The sequence below is a fragment of the Paramisgurnus dabryanus genome, chromosome 7 (genome assembly GCF_030506205.2).
Source record: "Paramisgurnus dabryanus chromosome 7, PD_genome_1.1, whole genome shotgun sequence".
NCBI classification, from domain to species: Eukaryota; Metazoa; Chordata; class Actinopteri; order Cypriniformes; family Cobitidae; genus Paramisgurnus; species Paramisgurnus dabryanus.
In genome coordinates, this window is record NC_133343.1 from 17,715,055 (window position 1) to 17,739,383 (window position 24,329).

General features: G+C 42.6%; 2 protein-coding genes across 3 annotated transcripts in view; both read right to left on the bottom strand.

Annotated features, from left to right (window-relative positions):
• Positions 1-169: 169 nt before the first annotated feature.
• agxta (alanine--glyoxylate and serine--pyruvate aminotransferase a) lies at positions 170-15,617 on the bottom strand. Its single transcript, XM_065241355.2, has 11 exons — positions 15,405-15,617; positions 6,009-6,201; positions 5,858-5,922; positions 5,681-5,781; positions 5,477-5,547; positions 5,310-5,394; positions 5,118-5,216; positions 4,935-5,004; positions 4,507-4,602; positions 1,292-1,420; positions 170-1,130 (listed from the first exon to the last, which is right to left on the bottom strand). The coding sequence occupies exons 1-11, from the start codon at positions 15,561-15,563 to the stop codon at positions 1,023-1,025; spliced, it is 1,176 nt and encodes a 391-aa protein (XP_065097427.1). The 5' UTR covers positions 15,564-15,617; the 3' UTR covers positions 170-1,022.
• Positions 15,618-15,622: 5 nt separating this feature from the next.
• Positions 15,623-24,329, bottom strand: part of LOC135718944 (allantoinase, mitochondrial) — a 29,534-nt gene continuing 20,827 nt past the window's right edge. For both annotated transcript variants that reach the window (XM_065241339.2, XM_065241330.2), the window contains exons 7-11: positions 19,643-19,829; positions 19,409-19,547; positions 16,798-16,970; positions 16,666-16,698; positions 15,623-16,582 (exon numbers count right to left, since the gene is read on the bottom strand). In XM_065241339.2, the coding sequence (XP_065097411.1) occupies positions 16,436-16,582; positions 16,666-16,698; positions 16,798-16,970; positions 19,409-19,547; positions 19,643-19,829 (679 nt within the window). In that variant the 3' untranslated portion in view covers positions 15,623-16,435. The remainder of the gene's footprint in view (positions 16,583-16,665; positions 16,699-16,797; positions 16,971-19,408; positions 19,548-19,642; positions 19,830-24,329) is intronic.

Consider the following 24,329-nt stretch of genomic DNA (forward strand, 5'->3'; position numbering starts at 1 on the left):
ACTATCAACACTAAATAAATTATGTTCTGTATGTTTCTACTTCCAGCATCTCCAACAGAAAAACATCCCAGACACAAACCCAGAACAAATAGCTTATGTGAATCATCAAATGGTTTTTAGAATCATGTAAGTAATCTTGATTAAGTAAGAAATACTGCAAATACAAAGACATGATTTAAGCTTTTTATTATTAGGGAACATACATACAGAAAAGTCACTTTGGATAAAAGCATCTGCCAAATGTATAATGTAAATGTAGAGGAGAGACGTAGCACCAGCACAGTTTTTTTTTCTGTCAGTTCTTTTGAATTATTTAGCCAACTGTTATATTTCAGACTGCATCTATAGGATCAAGTAATACAGATATTCTCTAATAAACATAGCCCATGTAAAGTCAAACCAGGCCCTGGCCCCTGTTAGTGGAATGGTGGTCATGTCTGCAAGACCCAAAGAGAGGACACTCGCTGAGAGATTAAGGTAAGTTAAATTCAATGTAGGGTATAGCAGGTAAAAATCACCCTTTATGTAAGGCTAGTAATTTACAAAATATTTATGAAATCAGCCATAAAAAATTAACTTACCAAATAATTGCTGTCAAGGAATAACTTTTAAAAAGAAGGATTTTTTTTTTGTGTTTGTAATTCTTAGTGATTATTTATGTGTTTAAAAAAGTGAAGTTAAGCGCAATGTTTAGTGTTTTTGTCACAGTTTTCTCTTGTTTTATCCCCTTCTTTTTATTTGTTTGATGTGCTATTTTGCACTGACCCTGTTGATTGTTTATAGGCCTTTTCTATTTTTTTATATTTAGTTTGCTTTATAAAAACCTTGAGTTATCGCTGTCTGTCCTTGGATTAAGTTATTCCTGACACTTAACCTGAATATGATTAGCACATTTTATGAAACCCATAATTTTTTGAACATGATTTATAATAATTTATTGAACCCACTAATTAATAAACTTTATTATATAACATAATATATAATAATATAATTTCATATTTATGTATTTAATATATACACTGTCATACTTTGCTCTTATGGCAGTGTTTAAGAGCATCAGCCAAAGCTTCTAACACCTTGTCCACATTGGCCTTGCTGCTGTTACATCCCATCAAACCCACACGCAAAACCTGTGAAACAACATGAGAAAACCAAATAACTACCAACTGTTTCTGTATTTTTGTAACAAAATACAGTACATAAAATCTAAATTTTTTGTAACATTAGCCCAAAAAATTATAAAATTGTCCTGTTGTCTGCTAAGTGATAAGGCCACTTAATGATTTCTTACCACACCAGCAGATGGCCCCAGACCCCCAGAGATTTCAATGTTATAGGTCTTCATAATATACCCAGTGATCTCTCGCCAGTCATATCCTGGTGGAGCTACTATTGTGGTCACTGTGGGAAGTCTTGCTTTCTATAAGACACAGTAGGTTTCAGGACATGTAATAATAGTTACATTCATGTAATATATAAAGGTAAGGAAAATAAGTATTTGAACACCCTGCTATTTTGCAAGTCCTACCACTTAGAAATCATGGAGGGGTCTGAAATTGTCATCGTAGGTGCATGTCCACTGTGAGAAACATCATCTAAAAAAATCCAGAAATCACAATGTATGATTTTTTATTTATTTGTATGATACAGTTGCAAATAAGTAATTGAACACCTGTCTATCAGCTAGATTTCTGACCCTCAAGACCTGTTAGTCTGCCTTTAAAATGTCCACCTCCACTCCATTTATAATCCTAAATTAGATGCACCTGATTGAGGTGTTAGCTGCATAAAGACACCTGTCCGCCCCATACAATCAGTAAGAATCCAACTACTAAATGGCCACGACCAAAGAGCTGTCCAAAGACACTAGAGACAAAATCGTACACCTCCACAAGGCTGGAAAGGGCTTCGGGGAAATTGTATAGCAGCTTGTGAAAAAACGTCCACTGTTGGAGCAATCATTAGAAAATGGAAGAAGCTAAACATGACTGTCAATCTCCTTCGGACTGGGGCTCCATGCAAGATCTCACCTCGAGGGGTCTCACTGATCCTAAGAAAGGTAAGAAATCAGCCCCGAACTACACGGGAGGAGCTAGTCAATGACCTGAAAAGAGCTTTGATCACCGTTTCCAAGGTTACTGTTGGTAATACACTAAGACACATGGTTTGAAATCATGCATGGCACGGCAGGTTCCCCTGCTTAAAGAAGCACATGTCCAGGCCCGTCTTAAGTTTGCCAATGACCATTTGGATGATCCAGAGGAGTCATGGGAGAAAGTCATGTGGTCAGATGAGACCAAAATAGAACTTTTTGGTCATAATTCCACCAAACGTGTTTGGAGGAAGAAGAATGATGAGCACCATCCCAAGAACATCCCTACTGTGAAGCATGGGGGTGTTAGTATCATGCTTTGGGGGTGTTTTTCTGCACATGGGGCAAGGGGCGACTGCACTGTATTAAGGAGAGGATGACCGGTGCCATGTATTGCGAGATTTTGGGGAACAACCTCCTTCCCTCAGTTACAGCATTGAAGATGGGTCGAGGCTGGGTCTTCCAACATGACAATGACCCGAAGCACACAGCCAGGATAACCAAGGAGTGGCTCTCTAAGAAGCATATCAAGGTTCTGGCATGGCCTAGCCAGTCTCCAGACCTAAACCCAATAGAAAATCTCTGGAGAGAGCTCAGCGACAGGCCAGAAACCTGACTGATCTAGAGAAGATCTGTGTGGAGGAGTGGGCCAAAATACCTCCTGCAGTGTGTGCAAACCTGGTAAGAAACTACAGGAAACGTTTGACATCTGTAATTGCAAACAAAGGCTACTGTACCAAATATTAACATTGACTTTCTCAGGTGTTCAAATACTTATTTGCAGCTGTATCATACAAATAAATAGTAAAAAATCATACATTGTGATTTCTGGATTTTTTTAGGGCCCGAGCACCGAGGAGCAGGCCAGAATGGCCTGCACCGTAGGTGCGAAGCCCTATTGTTTTTGCTCGGATTATTATTTTTTTTTTTTTTTTTTATTTTTTTTTTTATTTTTTTTTTAACACTTTTGGACTTTTTGGGAGCCTTAACATACTCGAAAACTCTTGAAAATTGGCACAGACGTCAGAGTCGCTCGTCATCGCAGAAATCCAAAGGCTGGAACACGGGCGTGGCACGGGGGCTCTATAGCGCCCCCTGTAATGCAAAAAAAAACATTGATGCACAGATCGGGCAAAAATGTGCGCACATGTACGAGAGTTGGTACGCATATAGATCTCATCGACCCGAACAACTTTCGCCATCTAACATTTAAGCTCCGCCCAACAGGAAGTCGGCTATATTGGATTGTTTAAAAAATGCATGCGTTGAACTTTTAAATACTCCTCCTAGTGGATTCATGGGAGTGACACCAAACGTGGTGATCATGATGCCGAGACATTGTACTTGCTAAATTGCGAAGGGATTTTTGATATCTCGAATGGTTCTGCCATGGCGAGGTGACGAATTTATGGCGAATTCAGAGAAACAGGAAGTGTCTAATATCTAAGGCAAAAATTATCTTATTGTGATGCCATGCGGGGTGTTTGTTCGTCTGAAGATTCCGATCGCATCGATGTGCCTATTGTGACTCCCGGGTATAGCGCCACCACCAGGCGCCAGGAAGTGCGTCAGTCACAAAGCTGGATTTTTTTTGACAGTTCCATGCTATGTTCTTTTAAATACTCCTTCTAGAAAAATCATGCAATTGACACCAAAAGTGGTCAACATGAAGCCGAGAGATTGTAGATGATAAATTGCGAAGGGATTTTTGATATCTCAAACGCTGTTCCGATGGCAACGCGTCAAACTTTACTTTCATTTTAAAGGCATATTTAAGCCTTTTAGTTGACGCCGATGTTCTTTTAAATACTCCTTCTAGAATATTCATGCGATTGACTCCAGAAGTGGTCAACATGATGCCGAGACATTGTAGATGATAAATTGCGAAGGGATTTTTGATATCTCGAAAGCTGTTCCCATGGCAACGCCCCAAACTTTACATTTATTTCAGGCATATTTAGGGCTCTTGGCCTGCTTAGATTAACCTAAAAGTCGGCACACACATCAGAGTTGTCGGCTGTTAAGTGTGCACAAACAGGTCACACATAGGCGTGTCTCTTAAGTGGCTCACTAGCGCCCCCGTTTGTCTAAAATGTGGGGTTTCTTTTACCTACAGTCCCCAAATGGCTCAGTAACAACATTAAATAGCCCACTGATATTTACCCACTTTATGCCCTTGCCCACCGTGCATCGTTTTCTCGGACGCACCGTGTAGCGGTAAAAAAACGTGCGAGGGCCCGCCATTGCTGCTTGCAGCTATATTTTTTTATTATGTCTCTCACAGTGAACATGCACCCATGATGACAATTTCAGACCCCTCCATGATTTCTAAGTGAAAAACTTGCAAAATAGCAGGGTGTTCAAATACTTATTTTCCTCAGTGTATATGCATAATTGGTAGTGATGTTTGTGACCTTGTCCTGCACAAACAGTTTTAGGCCCATCTCCTCTAGGCCTTTATGAAAGTATTCTGCGACTTCTCCGTGTTGTTTCCACATTTTCTCAAGACCCTATGAAAAGATTTAAGATAAACATTTGACATTTTCAACAGTTAACTGTAATAATAGTTAACTTCATCAATTAAAATTAATCTCTTTCTGGTTTGCAATATAATTGGATTTGATTGATGATACGGTATGTTTCTGTGTGTCTTTTTAAAGTTAAAGTCTCTTTAAATTAAAGTATTACTTAAAAAATCTTTGTCATGAAAAATCTTTTAGTTTTAACAAACATGCCTTACTAAAAACATTACCTGTGTGCATTTTGAGGCAAAACAAAGAGTACTGGTGTTTTTTTTAGGATATGTTAGTGCTTATGTGTGTAATATTTAATTTGCTCTTACAGTTTCTGCAACGATTGCCAGACTCTCCCGTAGACAATAGAAAGCAGAGACAGGTCCAGTGTGGTGATAACTGCAGAAACAATTATTTTACCTACAGGTATGTGCAGTTTTTGTAACAATATAATAATAAATGCTTGTAAAATTAATGTATTTTTGTTGGTAAATATGATAAATGGTCCTTACGCGCGTACAGGCTTGTCATCACAACCCCAATAATTTGCCAACCAGCTCATGTCCAGAAAGTACGAGATTGGCTTTGTCTTCCTGTTGAATATTTTCTGGCTGTTTTGCGAAATAAAATTAAAATCTTGATAAGATGGCACTTAAAAATGTAAAAAAACTCAGGCTTTAATGATTTTTAGATGCTTGGCACACCATGCTCTCTCGCTGAAAGAGATTGGCGCTGTTCCTGGTGGGGCGTTTAAGACCTTCTGAGAGCCGGTATACATAATGTCAATACCTAAAGATACAACATGTATAGATGTAAAATCACAGATCCACAGGCAGTGAATGTGATCACAGAGCACAAAACATGCTGATACCTTGTTTATCCATGTAGATAGGAGCACCTCCCAGTGCAGCTACAGAATCAACCAGAAACAAACAGTTGTACCTGAGTGACAAATCAGAATTATAAACAAATCACACTTTATTATTAGTTTTAATGGAGACAAAAGAACAAAGGGGAAAGAAATTGTTTGTAATCATAATCTGGCACCTATGGATAACTCAGAGCGATTGCTTACTTGTGGCAAAGGTCACCTATGCCGTCTATGGGGTGAACCACTCCTGTGGAAGATTCGCCATGGGTGATAAAGAACACCACTGGTCTATATTTGTCTAATGCCTGTAAAAACAGAACAGATGTTTTTAAATGATCAGTCATTATGTTGCAATTTATAATTTAGACATGATAACTTTACCTGCTCAATTTCCTCATTTTTAAAGTAACCACCAGCAGAGGTTACAATTGTGTTCACCTTTGCCCCTGTTGAATAGTGTATTTGAAATAAAATTACTGGAACTACTGCTGCTACTGTTGCTTTTTTCTTGTTCTAAAAGCAGAATTAGTACCTATCCTCTCAGCAATCTCCGCAGCCCTCTCTCCCCATATGCCATTGACTGCAATGAGCACACTTTCTCCAGGCTCCAGTGAGTTAAAGATGGCACACTCCATAGCTGCGTGACCTGGTCCACTCACAGCCAGAGTCACTCTATTTTGAGTCTGAAATACATACTGAATTCCACTCTTGATATGATTCATTATCTGGAATAAACAGAAGAAAACATTCTTAGATATGTGGGGTTTGTTTGTAGAGGATAATATTCAGTAAGTTGGTAAAAAAATACCAAGACAGACAGTGGCGGTTCTAGACCATTTCAACTGGGGGGGCCAATCTGGGGCCAGTTGTACTGTTAGAGGGGCCAGTTACATTTAGACCTTATTCTTGTCATATAATTTTCTTCACTGCACTAAAGGCATTAACAGGCAAAATACCATGTTTATAATCATTCAACAATGTATTTGCATTTCAACTTTATTTTTTTACATTTGCATTACATTAACTGTAATTTGCATTTTCATTATATTTTTACATTTTCATTACATATTTAGTATCACTCACAGTAACTATTTACATTTTAATTAGATTTTTACATTTGTATTACATATTCAGTATCAGTCACAGTAACTAAGAAGGGATAGTTCACCTTAAAATGAAAATTGTGTCATCATTTCTCATCCTCATGTTGTTCTAAACCTGTATGAATTTCTTTTTTCTTATGAACACAAAAGAAGATATTTTGATAAATGATGGTAAACACACAGCAGATAGTGACCACTGACGAAGGAATAAAAAATATGATGGAATTTAATGGGTACTGTCAACTGTGTGCTTACCATCATTTATCAAAATATCTTCTTTTGGGTTCATCAGAAAAAAGACATTCATACAGGTTTAGAACAACATGAGGATGAGAAAATTACAGAATTTTCATTTTAAGGTGAACTATCCCTTTAAGTGCACTTATTACTTCGTCCGTCTATCTTAGTATTTTTCAGTTCCCTTTCAGTCGGTCACTACGACGTCACGTCGTGACCGACGAATTGGGAACTCGCTTAGAGAGACCAATCTGCTTCGTATACTACTAAAACGCCAATGAACTTGGCATTGAGATATTTGCATAATGCTGGCGCCGCCCCGCCAGGTGCCTTTATAAGCAGCAGGTGCAAATAGGGAAATTAGCTTTTTCGCTTCGAAAGCCGGCTTTATCTGCTACTGAGAAGCTACTTTACTCTGTTGGGATTTGATTGCTGAAGTTGGTTGAACTAGCAGTATCACAGCGGACGCTTCGCTTATTCCACGGCTCTACATCTGTTTATTGTTTTGAGTTTAGTGTGTGCGTTGCCTTCCTGTGCGCTCATCAACTAAGCATCTGAGTGAATTTCCCTAAAAGAGTGATACGAGAGAGCTTTGTGCCTTGTTAAAGGCAGCCACTCTCTCGTATATGCGGGGATCAGCGTCCTTTTCAGGATAGCTTTTCGCCCGTGCGATCTTGGATGCGAGAAGTATAAGGGTTCCAGTGACGGTCACGAGCGCTGTCTTCGTGCTCAGGCATCGAGCACTCCGGGGCTGCGTTCGTGGAGAGTTTCTGTTCTCTCTGTGAGAGCATAACCCTCTTGGATTGCGGAGACGACTGTCGTTTCTACGGGAACGCTGTCCGCGCCTTTGCAGTGCTGACGCCGCCATGGTGCGGCTGTCAAGCGCTCGCAGGGCGCCCTTCGCGTCACTACGCTGAGTAGGACGGAGGATGCGTCCTCCACCTACCGGCCTTCTCATCCTCAGCCGGTTGAGGCTCCGGTGGAGACTGCAGAGTCGTGTTCTACGATGTCTGCCGAATCCATTGGACCTCCTGCTGGTCCCGTCACTTCTGCAGCATCAGAGGGGTGTCCATTTTTCCTCCGAGGCAGAGTCGTTCCGGAGATGGCGGCCGTGCCCGCGAGCGGCGGAGACGGTAGAGTTGGGAAGGTTAACCCCTTTCCGCCCGAACCGTCCCGCCCACATGATTGGTACTTCGGAGCTGCTCGGGCCTCTCGGTCCTCTCCTCCTGTGCCTTTCTTCCCCGACGGCACGAAGAGCTGACGTGATTTGCGGCCGTCCGGCCGTTCAGCTTTCACCCCTCACCTCCCTCACCAACGGAGCCGCTAAGGGCGGGGACCCCTTCAGTGGAGCGGGATGCGTTCCTGGAGGGACCACCCAACCCTTCCCTCCCGTGTTTGTAGACAGTCGTCCGGTTACGGACGCTGCCCATCAGGCATGCCGGAGAGGCGGCTTCAGCCCTGCACGTAATAACGTTGCTGCAGGCTCACAAAGGATTTACCAGGGAGGCCGCGACCTTCAGTCGTGCGATGTCCACCTCAGTGGTTCAAGATCGCCACCTTTGGCTGTGTCTGGCTGACATGACGGACGCAGACGAGAACAACTTGAATGCTCCTGTCTCACAGACCGGCCTCTTCGGCGAGCCAGGGGAGTCGTACAGCTCCGCTGCACAGACTGAGGCGATCTCCTAGGTCATGCCCCGGCGGAACAGAGCTGCCCTTGGTCCACCACGCCGGCTCCTCAGTCTGCCTCTCGCCGTCGGCGTCCTGCGGCGACCACCTCCGTTCCCCTCCTCGGACCCCATCTCGGCAGCGCAGGGGAACCGGTCGTCAGCAGCTCGCCCCGCCCGCTTAGCCGCTTCCCGTGAAAATCGGGAGTTTAAGTGGCCAGTGAAGGGCGACCCGGATTGGCAGAGGATCACTCTTCAGGAGATGGAGCTCCTTCCCCCGATAGAGGGTCGGGTGGAAAATCCTTGGTTTGCATATGTTCCACCGGCTGTTTAGCCGGTACCCACTAACCACACATAGAGTGCATTCCTCTTCCCTCTCCAGGTCTCCAGAGGATCGAGAGAGCCGTGAGCGGGCACACACCAGCTCACCCTACCTCTCCTCTATCGCCAGCGGGTGACCTGAGGAGTCCGAGCTCTCCGCTGAGGAGACCGGACCACCAGCACCCTTATCGGAGTCTGCGCTCTCCGCAGAGGAGACCAGACGACCGTCACCCTCAGCGGGCTCAGGTCAGTGTCACACACATACTGTAGATGTTTATGCTGTCACAGCAGACGCACCGGCAGTCCCACCTGTCTCGCTTCGCTGCCCCACCGCGGGTACTTCGGTAGTGTCGTTATTTCTCCTCGTACGGTGCCTGGGTGCTTGGCTTCAGTTCCCAGCCCGTTTCGTTGGGTTTTACGCACGATCCGCCTCGGTTACGAATCCGGCACTCCCCAAAATTCGGGCTTTCGTTTCACTGTGGTGAAAGCGTCCGATGCACATGTACTGCGTGCAAAAGTCGATATCCTGTTGGCGAAGGATGTTCGAGCCGGTCCCTCTTACCGAGATGATGATGATGATAGGGTTTTTCCAGCCTGTATCTCATAGTACCCAAAATACGCGGCGGGTTACGATCGATTTGATTTACGCACCGGCTCTACGAAGGTGTTCTTTTTGGATGATAACGCCGAGGCTCGTATTTCAATATTCAGATCGGTTTGCAGCCTTAGACCTGTAAGACGTGTACTTTATGTGTCCATCTCCCCTCGCTTTAGACCGTTTTTCGCTCTGCGTCGTGGGTGGGCATATTAATACTGAGTACACCATTCGAGCTGTCTCTCTCTCTCCGTGTCTCCGTGTGCTAGTCACGGCATTAAAATATCAGAGAGAGAGCGTTGTTCGCATTCTGCTTTTATGTACGTCGACTTATAATAGCCCGTTCTTAGCAGACGTGCGCGAACACAGAGAGTTAATGCTTCGGCATCTCGCTCGTTTAAGTCTTCAGGTCGACTGGGAAAGAGCAACTTTGCCCCGTGCAGAGGATCCTTTTTCTCAGTATGGAAATAAGACTCGATCGACTAATTGGCGTGTTTTATAAGAGCGCGCAACCTAGTCAGTTCTGACTTGCCTCGGTTTAATTCGAGGGAAGTACGCGGTCCCTCTGAAACAATTTCAGAAGCTCCTGGACATATGACAGCATGCTGCGGCTGTGACATCCGCCCGAGCTGCATCATATGAGACCGCTTCAGCATTGGCTTACGATCGAGTCTCGAGGAGAGCGTGGCACACCGACATACACCGTGTAAACATTGCACCTGCGTGTCATTTAAATTTTTCCCCGTGGTAGACCCGGCATTTCGATAGAAGATATGCCCCTGAGGGGTCTCCTGGCATTCTGTATATTGCAATGCCCTCAGCACGGGATGATCAGCCACGTATGACGGGCTTGCAGTCTCAGGGGTGTGCATAGCACCCCAACTGCTGCGAGCGGTGCGCTGTATATCTGGGACTTGTACGCTCCGCTATGGAGATGCGAGGGAAGGATGTATTAGCCGACACCAATAACATTGCGACTGTTGCGTTATTTACCGTTAAGGCGGTTTTGCGCTCTCGTCACCTGTCGCATCTCGCTCGTCATCTCCTCCTTTGGAGTCAGAAGCATCTGAGGTCCCTTCGTGCCATTTACATCCCGGGTTCGCTCAATACAGCGGCAGACGCGCTTCCCGAGCTGCGCCCCCGGCGAATGGCGACTCCACCCCCAGACGGTCCAGCTAATTTGGAAGAAGTTCGGTTGTGCGTAGATAGATCTGTTTGCGTCGCCGGACGATACCCACTGTCGCCTATTTTATTCACTAACCGAGGGCAGCCTCGGCGTGGATGCGTTGGCACACAGCTGGCCGCGGGGGGTGCGTAAATACGCATTCCTTCCAGTGAGCTTTATTGCGCAGACACTGTGCAAAGTCAGGCAGGACGAGGAGAGCCTTTTATTAGTCGCCCCGTACTGGATTGGTTTTCAGAGTTAATGCTCCTCGCGACAGCCCCTCCCTGACGATTTCCCCTGAGGAAAGACTTTCTTTCTTTAGGAAGGGGCACATTATGGCACCCGCGCCCCGACCTGTGGGATTTCCATGTATGGTCGTTGAGCGCGCGCAAGGTTTAGGTGATTTATCGCAAGCGGTATCTAACACCATCGACGCGGTTCGAGCACCGTCCACAAGACGGGCTTACGCGCTTAAAGAAACCTTTTTCGTCACCCGGTGCTCTTCGCAACGCGAGGACCCCAGAGAATGCCCATTAACATTGTGCTTTTATATCTTTAACATAGGTTAGATGGTAGGCTGTCCCTCCGCCATTAAAGTTGATATCGCCGCTATTTCTGCTCATCACTCTCTTATCAACGGCAGATCAGTTGGCCGGCATGATTTAATTATTTCATTTTAAGAGGCGCTCGCAGGCTAAACCCCTCGCGCCCTCCCTCTTTCCTCCTGAGACCTGTCCATGGTGCTGAAGCCTTCAGGTCTCCCTTTTGAGCCTTTGCAGTCTACGAGTCTGATGTTTTTATCAATGAAAACTCTGACCCTGATAGCATTGGCCTCCATGAAGAGAGTAGGGGATTTACATGCATTCTCTGTTGACGATTCGTGCTTTTAGTTTGGTCCTGCTGTCTCACTGAGACCCAGACCAGGCTACGTGCCCAAAGTTCCCACCACTCCCTTCAGAGATAAGGTGGTGAGCTTGCAAGCGCTGCCCCCGGAGGACGCAGACCCAACCATGGCTTTGTTGTGCCCCGTACGCGCACTGCGACTCTACGTGGATCGCACGCAAAGCCTCAGGACCTCAGACCAGCTCTTTGTTTGTTATGGTGGCCAGCAGAAAGGGAAAGCTGTCACTAAGCAGAGGATGTCTTATTGGATAGTTGATACTATCGCCCTGGCTTATAATCTTCAGGGTATTCCTTGCCCCTTTAATTTGAGAGCGCACTCCACACGGAGCGTTGCCTCATCTTGGGCTCTAGCTCGTGGTTCCTCGCTAACAGACATCTGTAGAGCTGCTGGTTGGGCGACACCTAATACGTTCATTAGATTTTACAGTGTTCGTATCGAGCCTGTATCCTCTCGTGTTCTTTCCTCACCAGGGAGGGCACGGAGAACAGTCTCGCAGGTCGGCTTGCAGCCTCCAACTGATGCTTCATGACTGTGTCAGTATGGAAGGCCTTCAGAACAAAAATGCGTAATGGTTTGAATTGTTCTTCCTCCGCTGCCCTGGCAGCCTTTGTTGCGGAGCATTGGCTGTCAGCCTTTCACTAGCTGTATCCTCGCGAACCTACGTGTCTGGCTCGGGCTCCACATTGTGTCCCACCGGGTTCCTTTGTGAGTATTTTCCGTGGGGTTAATCCTACCAGCCCACGTTTCCCTTAGCAGAGCACTGCTTTGCTTACACAGCCACGGCTGTCTTTATTCCTCAACTACGGTTGACTTTCGCCCACCATTAGCCCTTAAGACGGGTGGTGGCTTCCGCAGCGTTCCTATCCCGCTCAGGTAGGGCGCTTCCCAGTCGCTGGCACTTCTGTGGGGTTAAAGGAACATCTAGTGCCCGGCCTTCTGCCTTAAAACCTACCTCCTCCTCCTTAGGTGGAACCGGAGGGCTTTTACGCAGTCACTGGAAGAGGTCAGCCCCTAGTGGCGTTTTGATAGGGATTCCCAATTCGTCGGTCACGACGTGACGTCGTAGTGACCGACTGAAAGGGAACGTCTCGGTTACGGATGTAACCCTCGTTCCCTGAAGGAGGGAACGGAGACGTCACGTCCCGTCGCCACAGGTGCTGCCACCTGCTGTTTATCGGCCGGTCTCATTTTCCCGGCTTTCTCAGCGAAAAGAAGCTAATTTCCCTATTTGCACCTGCTGCTTATAAAGGCACCTGGCGGGGCGGCGCCAGCATTATGCAAATATCTCAATGCCAAGTTCATTGGCGTTTTAGTAGTATACGAAGCAGATTGGTCTCTCTAAGCGAGTTCCCAATTCGTCGGTCACGACGTGACGTCTCCGTTCCCTCCTTCAGGGAACGAGGGTTACATCCGTAACCGAGACGTTTTCCATTATTTGCTGATGAGAATAAATTTATATATTTATTTTACCACCTTCATTTGTACACTTTGTCATGTCTTTGTTGTTATTACTACTGTTATGAAAACCCGCAAACGGTTCTATGCATAGATATGTATATAAAGGCTAGATGGCTCAAGGCGGAGTCAGCTGTGTCGTCACTTGGCGGCCATCTTAGGTCAGTGCTGCCATAGTGCTGCTCCCTGCTGCTGTGGACGGAAGGTGAGTGACATACGCCAACTAAAATGCTCGTAACTTGCTGAATTCTTGACGGATTTACAAACGGTTTGGTTTTTTACAAACGTTATTAACGTGGCTATAATTCTGGATGCTTTAACATGTTTCATGAATTTTTTATTTATTTTTAGTATACGTATTCAGTGTCATAGGTACATCTTTGACGTTTATAACAAACCAATCCGCTTGAAAATCGGTAAAAAATTAAGCAAGTTATGGTCATTTAAAAGAACCTGCATCATTAAAACTCAATGCTACGAGTGAGCGAGCGCCCTGTCCTAAGATGGCCGCCAAAATGCGGACGTTCCACTCAATTGGACATCAGCGCGGACGAGCCATCTAGCCTTTATATACATATCTATGGTTCTATGATACTGTTGTGTTCCGCTTTAAGCAGTCCCTCTAGAAAATATTACGCGAAAGTATGTTACGATTATTCAGACCCAAATCTAAGGCACGGATAAAGCACGCGCGAGCGAGAGATGTGCAAGTATGCACGCAGTATAATATATGCGCGCATCCTCGCGAGGGCACATAAGTATGGGAAGCCGAACTCATCAAAAGAAGGACGAAACTGTGCCACTCGAGTGATCTGCGCGAACCAATTATATGCGCGGCTATGGCGTTTAATCAGACCCAAAAGTCGTGCGCACAAAAACCACGCGCGAGCGAGAGATACGAGCGCGCAAACACTATTCGCGCGTGGATAAGCGTCCTCGCAAGCGCGCAGATGAGCGAACTCTACGGGACAGCGCACCTCTGCACAGCGCGCACAAAAAGCAGCCACACAAGTGCTGGAATGAGCACTCGCTCGACTCTCTCTGTGCTCTCGTAACTGCACAACATTCACTCGATGGTCAAGTTTACTTTAAAGACTTTGGCTTCACACCTGTGATTGGTGGTTGGTTTGATCAATGACAACCATCTTTTGTTCCACGCTCGCTCGTACAGGTATGAACATGATAAAGACACCACGCAGGGGTTTAAATCATGTCTAAAATACATAATTCATATTCTGTATCTCATCATTGTCATTAAAATCTCATCTTTAGTGTATTTCTAGTCTATATGCTTGTTGTATCTCACAGTAAGTTTGTTTTTACAATATGAACATGAGAGCTATGTGATTCCCATCCATAAATTCAAGCAATAACCAACTTACAATGTTGTTTGCTGGTGTTTGTTAGTTCAGTTTGTTAGATCAGTCTGAATCATAATCTAATGCTTCCTCTTTTTCCTCATTTAGTTTTTCTAGTAAGATGTCAGACACTGAAGTTGCAGTATTAATTACATTATTATTTTAAATACATCCTATAAGACATTTGCAAGCAAAAGATATATCTGAGAGGGGCGCGAAACATTTTTTTTAAACCAAGAATTTTTGTCATACCAAACTGTAACAATTTAGTGTTATTTTAAACAGTGTAAAACAAAATAAACCTGGTTTATATATATCTCACTTAATTCTATATACTGAATATTATTGTTGTGCAATTCAATTGAAAAACCTTGGGCAATGCTGGGGCATGGGGGGCCTTGGTTCTTGGACTTTGCATAGGGCCCCCAAAATGGTAAACACGCCACTGAGAGTATCAGGACACTAATGTGAACCAGAGAGGTCTTGTATCATGCTCAGGGTTGTTTTAGCTTATGGTTGTGAAAAATATGGACAAAACCAATTGATGGCTTAAATTAACATAGAAAGTGTCCATATTTGACCCAACAATGAGTTAAAACAACCCCACATTTTAAGTTTAAAAAACCCAGCATAGGTTAATTTAAACCCACTGGTTGGGTTTGTCAATATTTCAACTACAGGCTAAAGAGTATAAAAGGGTTAATTTTGTTATATTAACCAGATGACTGTGTGTTATCCTGCTTACATAGCTACCTGAACAGTTTCATACAATATGGTAGACATGGAAATAGCCATAAAGTGTATGAGACTGGATATCAGGGTTAAAAATATAGCACATTAAACAACATGCATTAAGAGTTTGATGATAAGTTGCATGATTTATAACAGGATGCGTCTGGCATAATTACAGTTTCATTGTTTTTTAAGAAGCTACTTTTTGCCACTTCACACTTTTGACAGGAGAACTTACTACTGCTCTATCACAAGCCACATACTTACACATTTATTTCAGCCAATATATTTACAGTGAACCAACACATTATTTAGCATTAAACAGCTCATTTAGTATGAACTTTATGCATAGGTCCAGCTAAAGTATACACTAGATGAGGACATACATTACCTCAATGGTTTCTGTATGCAGGTGGCCAAGCATGGGCTGTGCCCCAGCCGCTGAGATCCGTGCAGGTACATTGGATGGTCCTGGCCCGAGCATGAGACGCTGGGGGACGGGGAAGGGCTGTAACAGACATGCTGGTGGAGGAATGGACAGAGAAGACATGCTGCTGCCAGTACACTGAGAGACTGATGCAATGGTTATGTTGTGTAAACTATGGGCAAACATTTATCCTTTTGGTCAATAATCTAACTCTGAACAATGTGTCAGAGCAGTAAGAGCAACTGTTTTATAAACCTTAAAGTTTTAGATGATAATCTTTGAAAACATAAAAAAGACACAATAAAATATTTTTAGAAAAATAAAACTCTACATAAAATAAAATCTTTTGCTATTCTGGGTTAATTATTAGTTGCTTATCTTTTCAGTGATGTAATCAAGGTTCATTTATTCTTTCCAAAAGCACCTACAGAATGATTACAAAAGAACTCTATAGAGCCGTTTCCAGGACAGGGCTTGTAGTCTCAGACTAAACTTTGAGCATGTTTAAGCTGCCTTAATTTTAAAACACCTTGCACTGACATATCTAGTGCCATTTTTTGTCTCAAGATGCATAACTGTTCTATGTATATATTTGGGTTGACAATAATGTTTCCTAATGTTTTAATATCACAAACTTCATAAAATACTGTGAAAGTTTCCAGATGAAACTGTAAGAAATGAATGAATGTGTTTTGATGTGGTCAGATTGGATTGAACAATCCTATATAGTTTCCAAAAAGTACATAGTGATATCATTGTTTAATGTCAAGTATGAACATTTTGTTATCATCATTTTGTACAATGAACATTTATTTTATTTTATTACAATTATTAGATAGTTTCCACAATCATTAAAATTAACCACATTTAATTTAATATGCTCTAAAATGGACAGTTATCATCAAAACATCAACAGAACAGTTATCATCAATACTGTAGCACTTCTTTACAGTAATGGCTAGAAAGATATTACAACATTAATTTGCTTTATTTGCTTACAGGGAGGCCTGTGTTTTGTGCTGGATAAGCAGATGCTTCCCCAAAGGGTGAGAACTAAAACAGCCCTGACTGTAAACCACCCTACCCCGAACTATAGTGCCCTTCACCTCCCCAAGAAGAGTTAGACCAAGGTATGGAGTCAGCTAAAAAGAGAGACACATGAAAAGAAAATTTTTTCTCTCATCACCATATTAATAATTAGCTAAACATCTTTTGTTTTACTTACTTTATTTTTGTGGTGAATGTGTTCCTCTTTAACCTGAAAAAATAAGTGAAACCAATATTGTTGCAGGTGTAGCTTAAACAAACATGTCCTTATAATGTATCTAATGATCTCCTTGATCCATCTCATCCTTACTGTAAAGTGTTTTTCTGGATCCCAAATAACTAAATCTGCATCATGACCTGGAATGAGATTCCCTTTTTGGTTGTCAAGGCGACAGAGTTTAGCAGGCTCTTTACACAAGAGTCTTACTGTGTCAAAAAGTGAAAACCCTTTTTTAGAAGCTGATGTCCAGAACAAAGATAAACCTGTTGGGATGAATGGAAAATGTTGTAATATTAGGGTGCAGGGTAAATGAACATGTGAACTTGCAATTACCTCAAGCAGACATATCCTATAATTGCAGGTGATAGCTGCACAATGTTCAGGAGGAATTTTATACCATTCCTCTGTACAAAGTTTCTCTGTGTTTTTGGGACATCTGTTGTGAACTGCTCTTTTGAAGTCATGCCAAATTTTTTTTTTGTTGAAGTCAATGTGTTGATTTGTCGTTTCATTTAAATTGTGTTGAGCTTCAGTTGACAGCCAGATGGTCTTACATTCTACTGTAAAATGTACTGGTGACCTTGGGATTTCATTTATCTGTCAATAACTGAAAGCTAGTGTTGTTTACTCGAGACTGGTCTTGAGACCAAGACCACTATTTTCTGACGCATATTGCCAGTTGCATTAATAGTCTCTAATTTGTTTATGAATTTATTTCATTTCTGTATTAAATTTCTTTTGTTATGTGCTGGATCAGATATCAATGATCCAGATTTATTAAAGACCAAAATTAATACAAATCCCCACAGCAAAATATGATTGCAAAAACTGTTGTTTTGTGCATGCGAATCTCATCCATGTGTCAGCTTGCACAGTCTAAATGTTGCTCTCTGCACCATGCACAGAGTGTAAACGCTGAGAGAGATGCGGATGGCAAGACCCGGCACTCGTGGGCCAGTACAAGTGACACAGTAGCCTATCTATTCAGATGTGAAGATTCATCTTAACAGTTACTAGGTTTGTCTTAATGGATCTAAAAGTCTCTAAATGTAGTAATAAAGTCGCTAAGTTGGCAACATTGCTTCAGCCAATTCCCATTTCTTGAGCAAGTAATTCCCACCCACTGATTAACATAGAATTTGCATAAAGTTGAAAAAAAGAGAAAACCAATAATTAAAAGGAACATAAAATTTAAACTGAACGTTACATTTTAATTTTGTCACTATTTTTGCTTGGACATGAATAAAAAGCCTTTAAAAAATGTTTTATAGATTCCTTTGCCTCGATATTGTATTGAAAATGAAATCATCAATTGCATTTTACATTTTTTAATTTGATAGGAAATATGCATTATCACATCAAAAATTAAAATTAAATGTTTTTAGCACTTCATTTTCAAATGTATAACATATTTTGAAATTTTATTTTGTATTTCAGCATTTAATTAATTTATTTAAAATTGACTGAAAACAACCTTCCATCCCACAGTGTTTTTACTGTATGAAAACAAATTAGTGGGATAAATAATTCTTTACCTAATTTCACTTTACCGTTTTAGTTCCGTGTTTAAAAAAAATAATTTATATATTTTTTTAAATTAAATATTTAAAATATTAATCTGATCATCATTTATTCAGATAAATACTGTATATACATAATATTCTGTTAGATTCATTTTATCAGTGCCCTGCTCTGGTTCCAAGGCAGCACAAGCAGCCTGATCCTCACATGCAAAATGTTTTTGTTTTTGTGTTCTTTAGTTTATTCCTAATCATCTATTTGCATAATCATTTTATAATCATTAGTTAGCCATATGATTGTTTATTTGATTATTCAATACTATTATTAATAAATTATCTGGCGGGATCCGGCATCTGGGCTGGATCCTAAATATTTTGTCTGGCATAGAGACCTGATCTAACAAGCCCTAAAGTCCTTCAACAATTTTTACAATTTTGATGTTAGTGCTATGCGTTATTTCTTCCACATAGTTCTGAGTGTTTTTATCTTAAAATTATCGAGCATCTGGCACCATTTTTTGTCCACTGTACTGTTAAAATTAAGTACTCTAAAAATACTTTTGTAACTCTTTCCACCTTTATCCAAATGAACAATTTAATCCTTGGGGATCTTGTTTGTTCAAGGTATCAGCTCTGATCATAAGATTATCATCATTAATGCTTTAAACAACATCTGCAATGTTTCATTGATTACTGTACTGTGCTGTACTGCACTGTACATTGTAAAAATGATGTCAAATCAACATATATTTTTATGATACTTTATCTTAACAAATAATGTTAAACAATTTTTTATGTCAACTTATCACAAGTCAACCTACAAATAGACTTGCAAAACCAAGTTGTTTTAACGTCATTCTGCATTTTTACATGCCCGGAGACTCCAAACAGCTTTTGGCATTATTGGCTTACATTTTTCACTCTGTACTGTGAATGTTTACACAGTGTTAACAAAATAAAATAATGAAACATTATTGTTCGTTGTGTGTTATTAACCACTGGGACTTGATCCTTAAGGGTGTGTTTTTTTCAAGTAAATCATTAGTCTGATTGGTCAACAGTTGGCTTACCACTCTTTATCTCCTACAGGACTTTGGTCAACATAAGATACACGTGAATCCTTACAATCAATGAGAAGTGTGTTAAAGTACAAATGTAATGGTCCACCAAAGCCAGCCTACCAAATTGCATAGAAGAGATGCCTCCCCATGCCTCCATGAAATCCCCACTGTCCAAACACTTTAGGTCAGGTGTGCAGGGTGAGTGATCTGACACAACCATATCAATATCACCAGATTTAAGTGCAGACCACAAGAGTTCCTGAGAGAAACATAAAACAGATTTATGTTTTTGATAATTTTTCTGTCAGCCTGGCTGAAATCGGTTTCATTAACTACAGTGCATTTTACTGATACCTGATTGGCTGCATCGCGAATGGGGGGACAGCACTTGAAATGAGTGGCCCCTGCTGGAATGTTCTCTGCAGACAGGTTGAGATAGTGATGTGTGGTCTCTACAGTCAGGGGAGCTCCTGCTTGTCTGGCTGCTTTAATGAGCTCCAGAGACTGGGCTGAGGACAGGTGCACAATGTGGCATCGCACTCTAATTGATAATAAGAACAGACTTTCAGTTTACCCATCACCTTATCTCTCAAAAGGAACCTAGACAGAAATGTCATGTAATGCTGCTCCAGATATGTCAACCAGGGCCGTGCACAGACATTTTGAGGGGCAGTGGCCCAAACCAAAAAGGGGGCACTGGGGGGATGGCACAATTTATATGGTTTTAACAATATGATGTGTTATAGATTAGTATCAGAAAAAGAGAAGTGATTATAATGGGGTATGAAAATATACTTAATAACAAGAATTAAAGTGTGACAAAACAGCTTAATATTCTATATGATTTACGTGCTGAAGCTTTGAATCCATGGTTACAATTTTAAAGAGCTTTTGCAGCCTTCCTTTGCAGTCTTCTTTTTTTTGCGAAAACATTGTTTTTTATTTTTTTGTCTACAAAGTGTGCCAACAACAGCAAATTTGGTGTTATTTATATTAGACAATCACTGTAATTCTAAGAATGTTTACTTGCTAAGTTGTTAGCAGTTTTAGAAGACCAAGAGCAAATCATTACCCACAGAAATACAAAAACATACGAAAGCCAAGAGAGGTCATCCACATTTTTATTTTTGCTGCTTGTTTTCTCATGATCTCGAGATAACAAAAGTTGTTTTCATGTTATCCTGACATGATAATCCAAATGCCATAATGTAATTTCCTGTCCATAATATTAGTTTATTTTGAAGTGGACTGCTGATGCATATATGAGTTGGGTTACCACGCGTAGCTCATTGTCGATAGACTTAATAAATAAATAAAGTTTGATGTTCGTGAATTTAGGGACCATCTCTAAAGTAACAATGTACACGTTTCTATCTTCAATAGTATTTAACAGTTTATTTGAATAAAAATAAAAAATCTAAAAAAGTGTGCATAGTTGACAACCAGATGAACACTTTACAGTTGGTTTTGTGACTGTTTGTTGACTTAAAGTAACTCCATTTTAATGCTGTTTAAGTAGAAACGTATATGGAGATACTTTATAGACGGTCCCTAAATTCACCGCGCTATCAAATGGTCAATTATTGGCAAATCTGTTTTATCTTGAGCGAATCCCTGATCCAAGTAAAATCTAATTTGTTCATTCATGCTCATTTAGCTAAATATGCTTTTGCCGTCTAAAAGTTATGTTCTTTTGTAAGCTTTAATCACATCACAAGAATACAACTGTTAAAATTAAGTCGTGATCACGAGAAAACAACCAAGCAAAAACAAATATAGTACACGACCTCTCTCGGCTTCAAACTACCAAATTACTAATTGAGCAGCTTAACAACTGAGGTAATGTAATGAATCTACCTGTTAATACAACAAACTGTCGTCTCCGCCCTTCAAAGAGTGGACACAGATTGTGAGAGATGCTGCGTAGCGGGCGGGAAATCACGAAGTGGATTACCAGAAAAGGTGGATCTTTAGACGAGCGGTAACAGAACACTTTGACCCGGGTTGGCGGTTGGTGAGAGGAGCACCTCAGCTGATTAGGGCAGAGGCGCAGTTGCTCTAGCCACCGGGCCACCCCCCTGTGCACGGCCCTGATGTCAACATGGTCTTGGAATGTGCAAAATTTCTGGTTTATAATGCTGAGCTAGAATTATGGCCCTAAGTTATTTAATATTAAGTAGATATTGGCTATAACAAGTTTAAGCATCATTAATGCCATTACTATGAATAGGGGACAATGCAACACTCAATATGGCCGCTCTGGAGACATAAGTCCCGTCTTCCAGTTAATAGAACCAATGATCAATGGATACAGACTGATGATTCTCTGGGCAAAGACTCTAGAGTTGCATGATGGTCATGAGGGTTGCATTTGGTCAGGAATATGTTGTTTACTTGTAATTTTTGCATGTGAATTTATACTTTTTTGCCATGCAGTCCTTCATGCCTATCTCTTTACCCATGTTGCTGTGCTTTATCTCTCATCTGCATCTGTATTTCCATGATTTGCTTGGCATTATCTCTCATGTTGAATACATGTGTCACAGGTCGGGGCGGACCACAGATGTAAACAAGCCGCGCCCCTTCCTAGTTTCCACCTCGAGGAGGTCCCTAAGTCAACCCAATGACCAGACAACACAAGCGTGAGTATAATTTAAAAGGAACTTTATTTAATTTATTTAATTACGCCTTTTTTCCTTGATCCCGTTGCGCCCTCCTTTTCTCCTGGAGGCAGATTAAAACAATACAGTAAGTGGTGGTTCAGTGCTATGTATACCTGGGGGTCTTTCCGGCAACAGGCTGGTATATCCCTGGACTCTACACTAGGGTGATATCAGGTAGGCTTCTCTCTGATAGCTAGGTTCACACCCTCTTCGTCTTCCGACTCTCCACTGTAAACACAGAATATTTCTGGTCAATGACCAAGGCTCTTTCGCTCTTCCAGGTACCTGTGGCAGTGTACAACTCCAACTCTCCGCCGACGTCGGACTCAGACAGGCTCCCCACGGTAAGTATCTACCGGTATTGAATTTCGGGCTCTCTCCTTCTGCAGGCTTTTCGCTGTAACACAAGGGATTACTTGGCAGACACTAGGACTTTCTCTCTCACCAGGTTGGCTCGTGACGACAGGCAGGTAAATACTTCACAGGTATGGTACTCAGGTATTCTCCCTTTCTGCAGGCTTTTAGCTGTAACACAGAAGATTACGTAGCAGATGCTGGGACTTTTGCTCTCACCTAGTTGACTCGTGGCGACGTACAGGTAAGTAATCCACAGGTTTGGTACTCAGGTTCTCTCTCTTTTTGCAGGCTTTTAGCTGTGGCACAGAGGATTACAATTACAGATCCAGGAACTTATACTGGTTAGTCGGGCAGCTCCTTACATAAAGCAGAGGCGAGTTAGCTTTAGCTACTGCATCTCTTCAACTTCCCTTCGAATTGTAGTAACTTTTGGTCATTCAACAGATACTGACAACATTTAATACTGCTCGTGGATGGTGGACTTACGGTGACTGCACTTCAATCGGTTGATAATTATGCTCCAAACCTCAAGATGGTGAGGCGTCGTGGTACAGCCTTCCCAGAGGCCTCTGGCACTGCAAAAGGGGGAAATCTAGCACCGTCACGCCGAGCCGAATGCTGCCTTCTCCTCTCTTCCACTTCAGCTACAGAGAACTGGACAGGGGCGCACCTTTGAAGAGGCTCCGTGACAGGTGAGATATGATCTTCGCCACCCTTCCTATAACAGTACGATGTTCTTCATACACACAAACACTTGTTAATATTGGTTTTACTCACAGCAGTCAAGGAAGTCGATGTCCTTCACCACCGTTCCACCGAGTCAGGCCGGATCCAAGGGATGACCAAAAACGGGTACTACACTTGAAGCTTCGATACAGGGACACACACAGCATATACAATGGGTTGTTTAACCGGCTTCCACAGCCTCTCGTTCTCCCACGGCGAATTCAGCGAAGGGAGGGGGCTACCGACAATACAAACACAGCATACCACTGCACTAATTCAAAAGTGTATTCTCACAACAAAGGCACAGACTCACCCACAGCACTCTATGTGAACATTAAGGTCACAGCCCCGTCTTCCTTGAATTAAACCTGGGACCGGTTGGCGTTGGAAGTGTAGGCCAGCAATATAAACGTCGCTGTTGTGGCCCCGTGCTTCTCCCAGAATCGTCACGACCCGGCTCTCCCACCACTCTGCTCCGTGGCAGGGCCGTCAACCTAATTACTGAAGACTCACAACACACGTTGGGCAAGATAGCTCCACAATACACACTGTATCAGACACTGAGTACTCACAATGGTTTAACGATGGCCTCCTTTGTCTCCTTCTCCTATAGACTGATGAAATCCTCTTCACCCGGGTTCAAATACACCGCTCTAATCTTCTCCAGCAGCGCTTACGGTGAGTCGTTCCTCATCAATACTCCAAACACAACAGGGATGCACATAAATCCATTCGTCTCCAAAATCTTCATAGATAACACATACTCAGCCTCTGGCTCTGTTTTCCTCTTCTGCTTCGTTTCCAGTGAACAACAACTCCTACCGCTACCAGCGTGACTGTGCCCAGGTCCTTTCTCTTCAACACCGAAACGGTTTGTCAATACAGCCCAGCTACCACAGCGTCAACAATGAACCCCAACAAACAACAACCTCTTTGTGTTTAAGGCTGTCTTTTATGTCCCTCTCTATCTTCACAGCGTCCAATCCCCAGCCGCTACGTTTATCATCCACACCTGTGTTTAATCGGCTTGATTTCGCCTCGCGGCGTCTACCAGAAGTTCCGGTGTTTCTACTCTTCCGTCCGGGCGGAAACGCTTCCGGGCAGAACCAATCTCCCCCATCTTTGGTTCCGCCCCCTTAGAGATCGTCACCGTGTGACATCCTCCCCCGCCAATGTGTTCTAGTCCCTAGAACGCCTTCGGGTTGTCCACTCACCATAGCGTGTAGGGGGGCGGCCGCGGTTTTCTCGTTGGGACCGCCTAGGGGGTGAGTCAAGTTCCGCTCGAGCTGGTACAT

Excerpts from the sequence above, each read along its gene's own strand:
- agxta (XM_065241355.2), bottom strand. The coding sequence starts at position 15,563 with ATGTCTTCTCTGTCCATTCCTCCACCAGCATGTCTGTTACAGCCCTTC. Across the intron at positions 5,005-5,117 it reads GATGACAAGCCTGTACGCGC|TTATCACCACACTGGACCTG; the intron begins GTAAGGACCATT and ends TTGTTTCTGCAG. Across the intron at positions 4,603-4,934 it reads TGGCAATCGTTGCAGAAACT|GGTCTTGAGAAAATGTGGAA; the intron begins GTAAGAGCAAAT and ends ATCTTTTCATAG.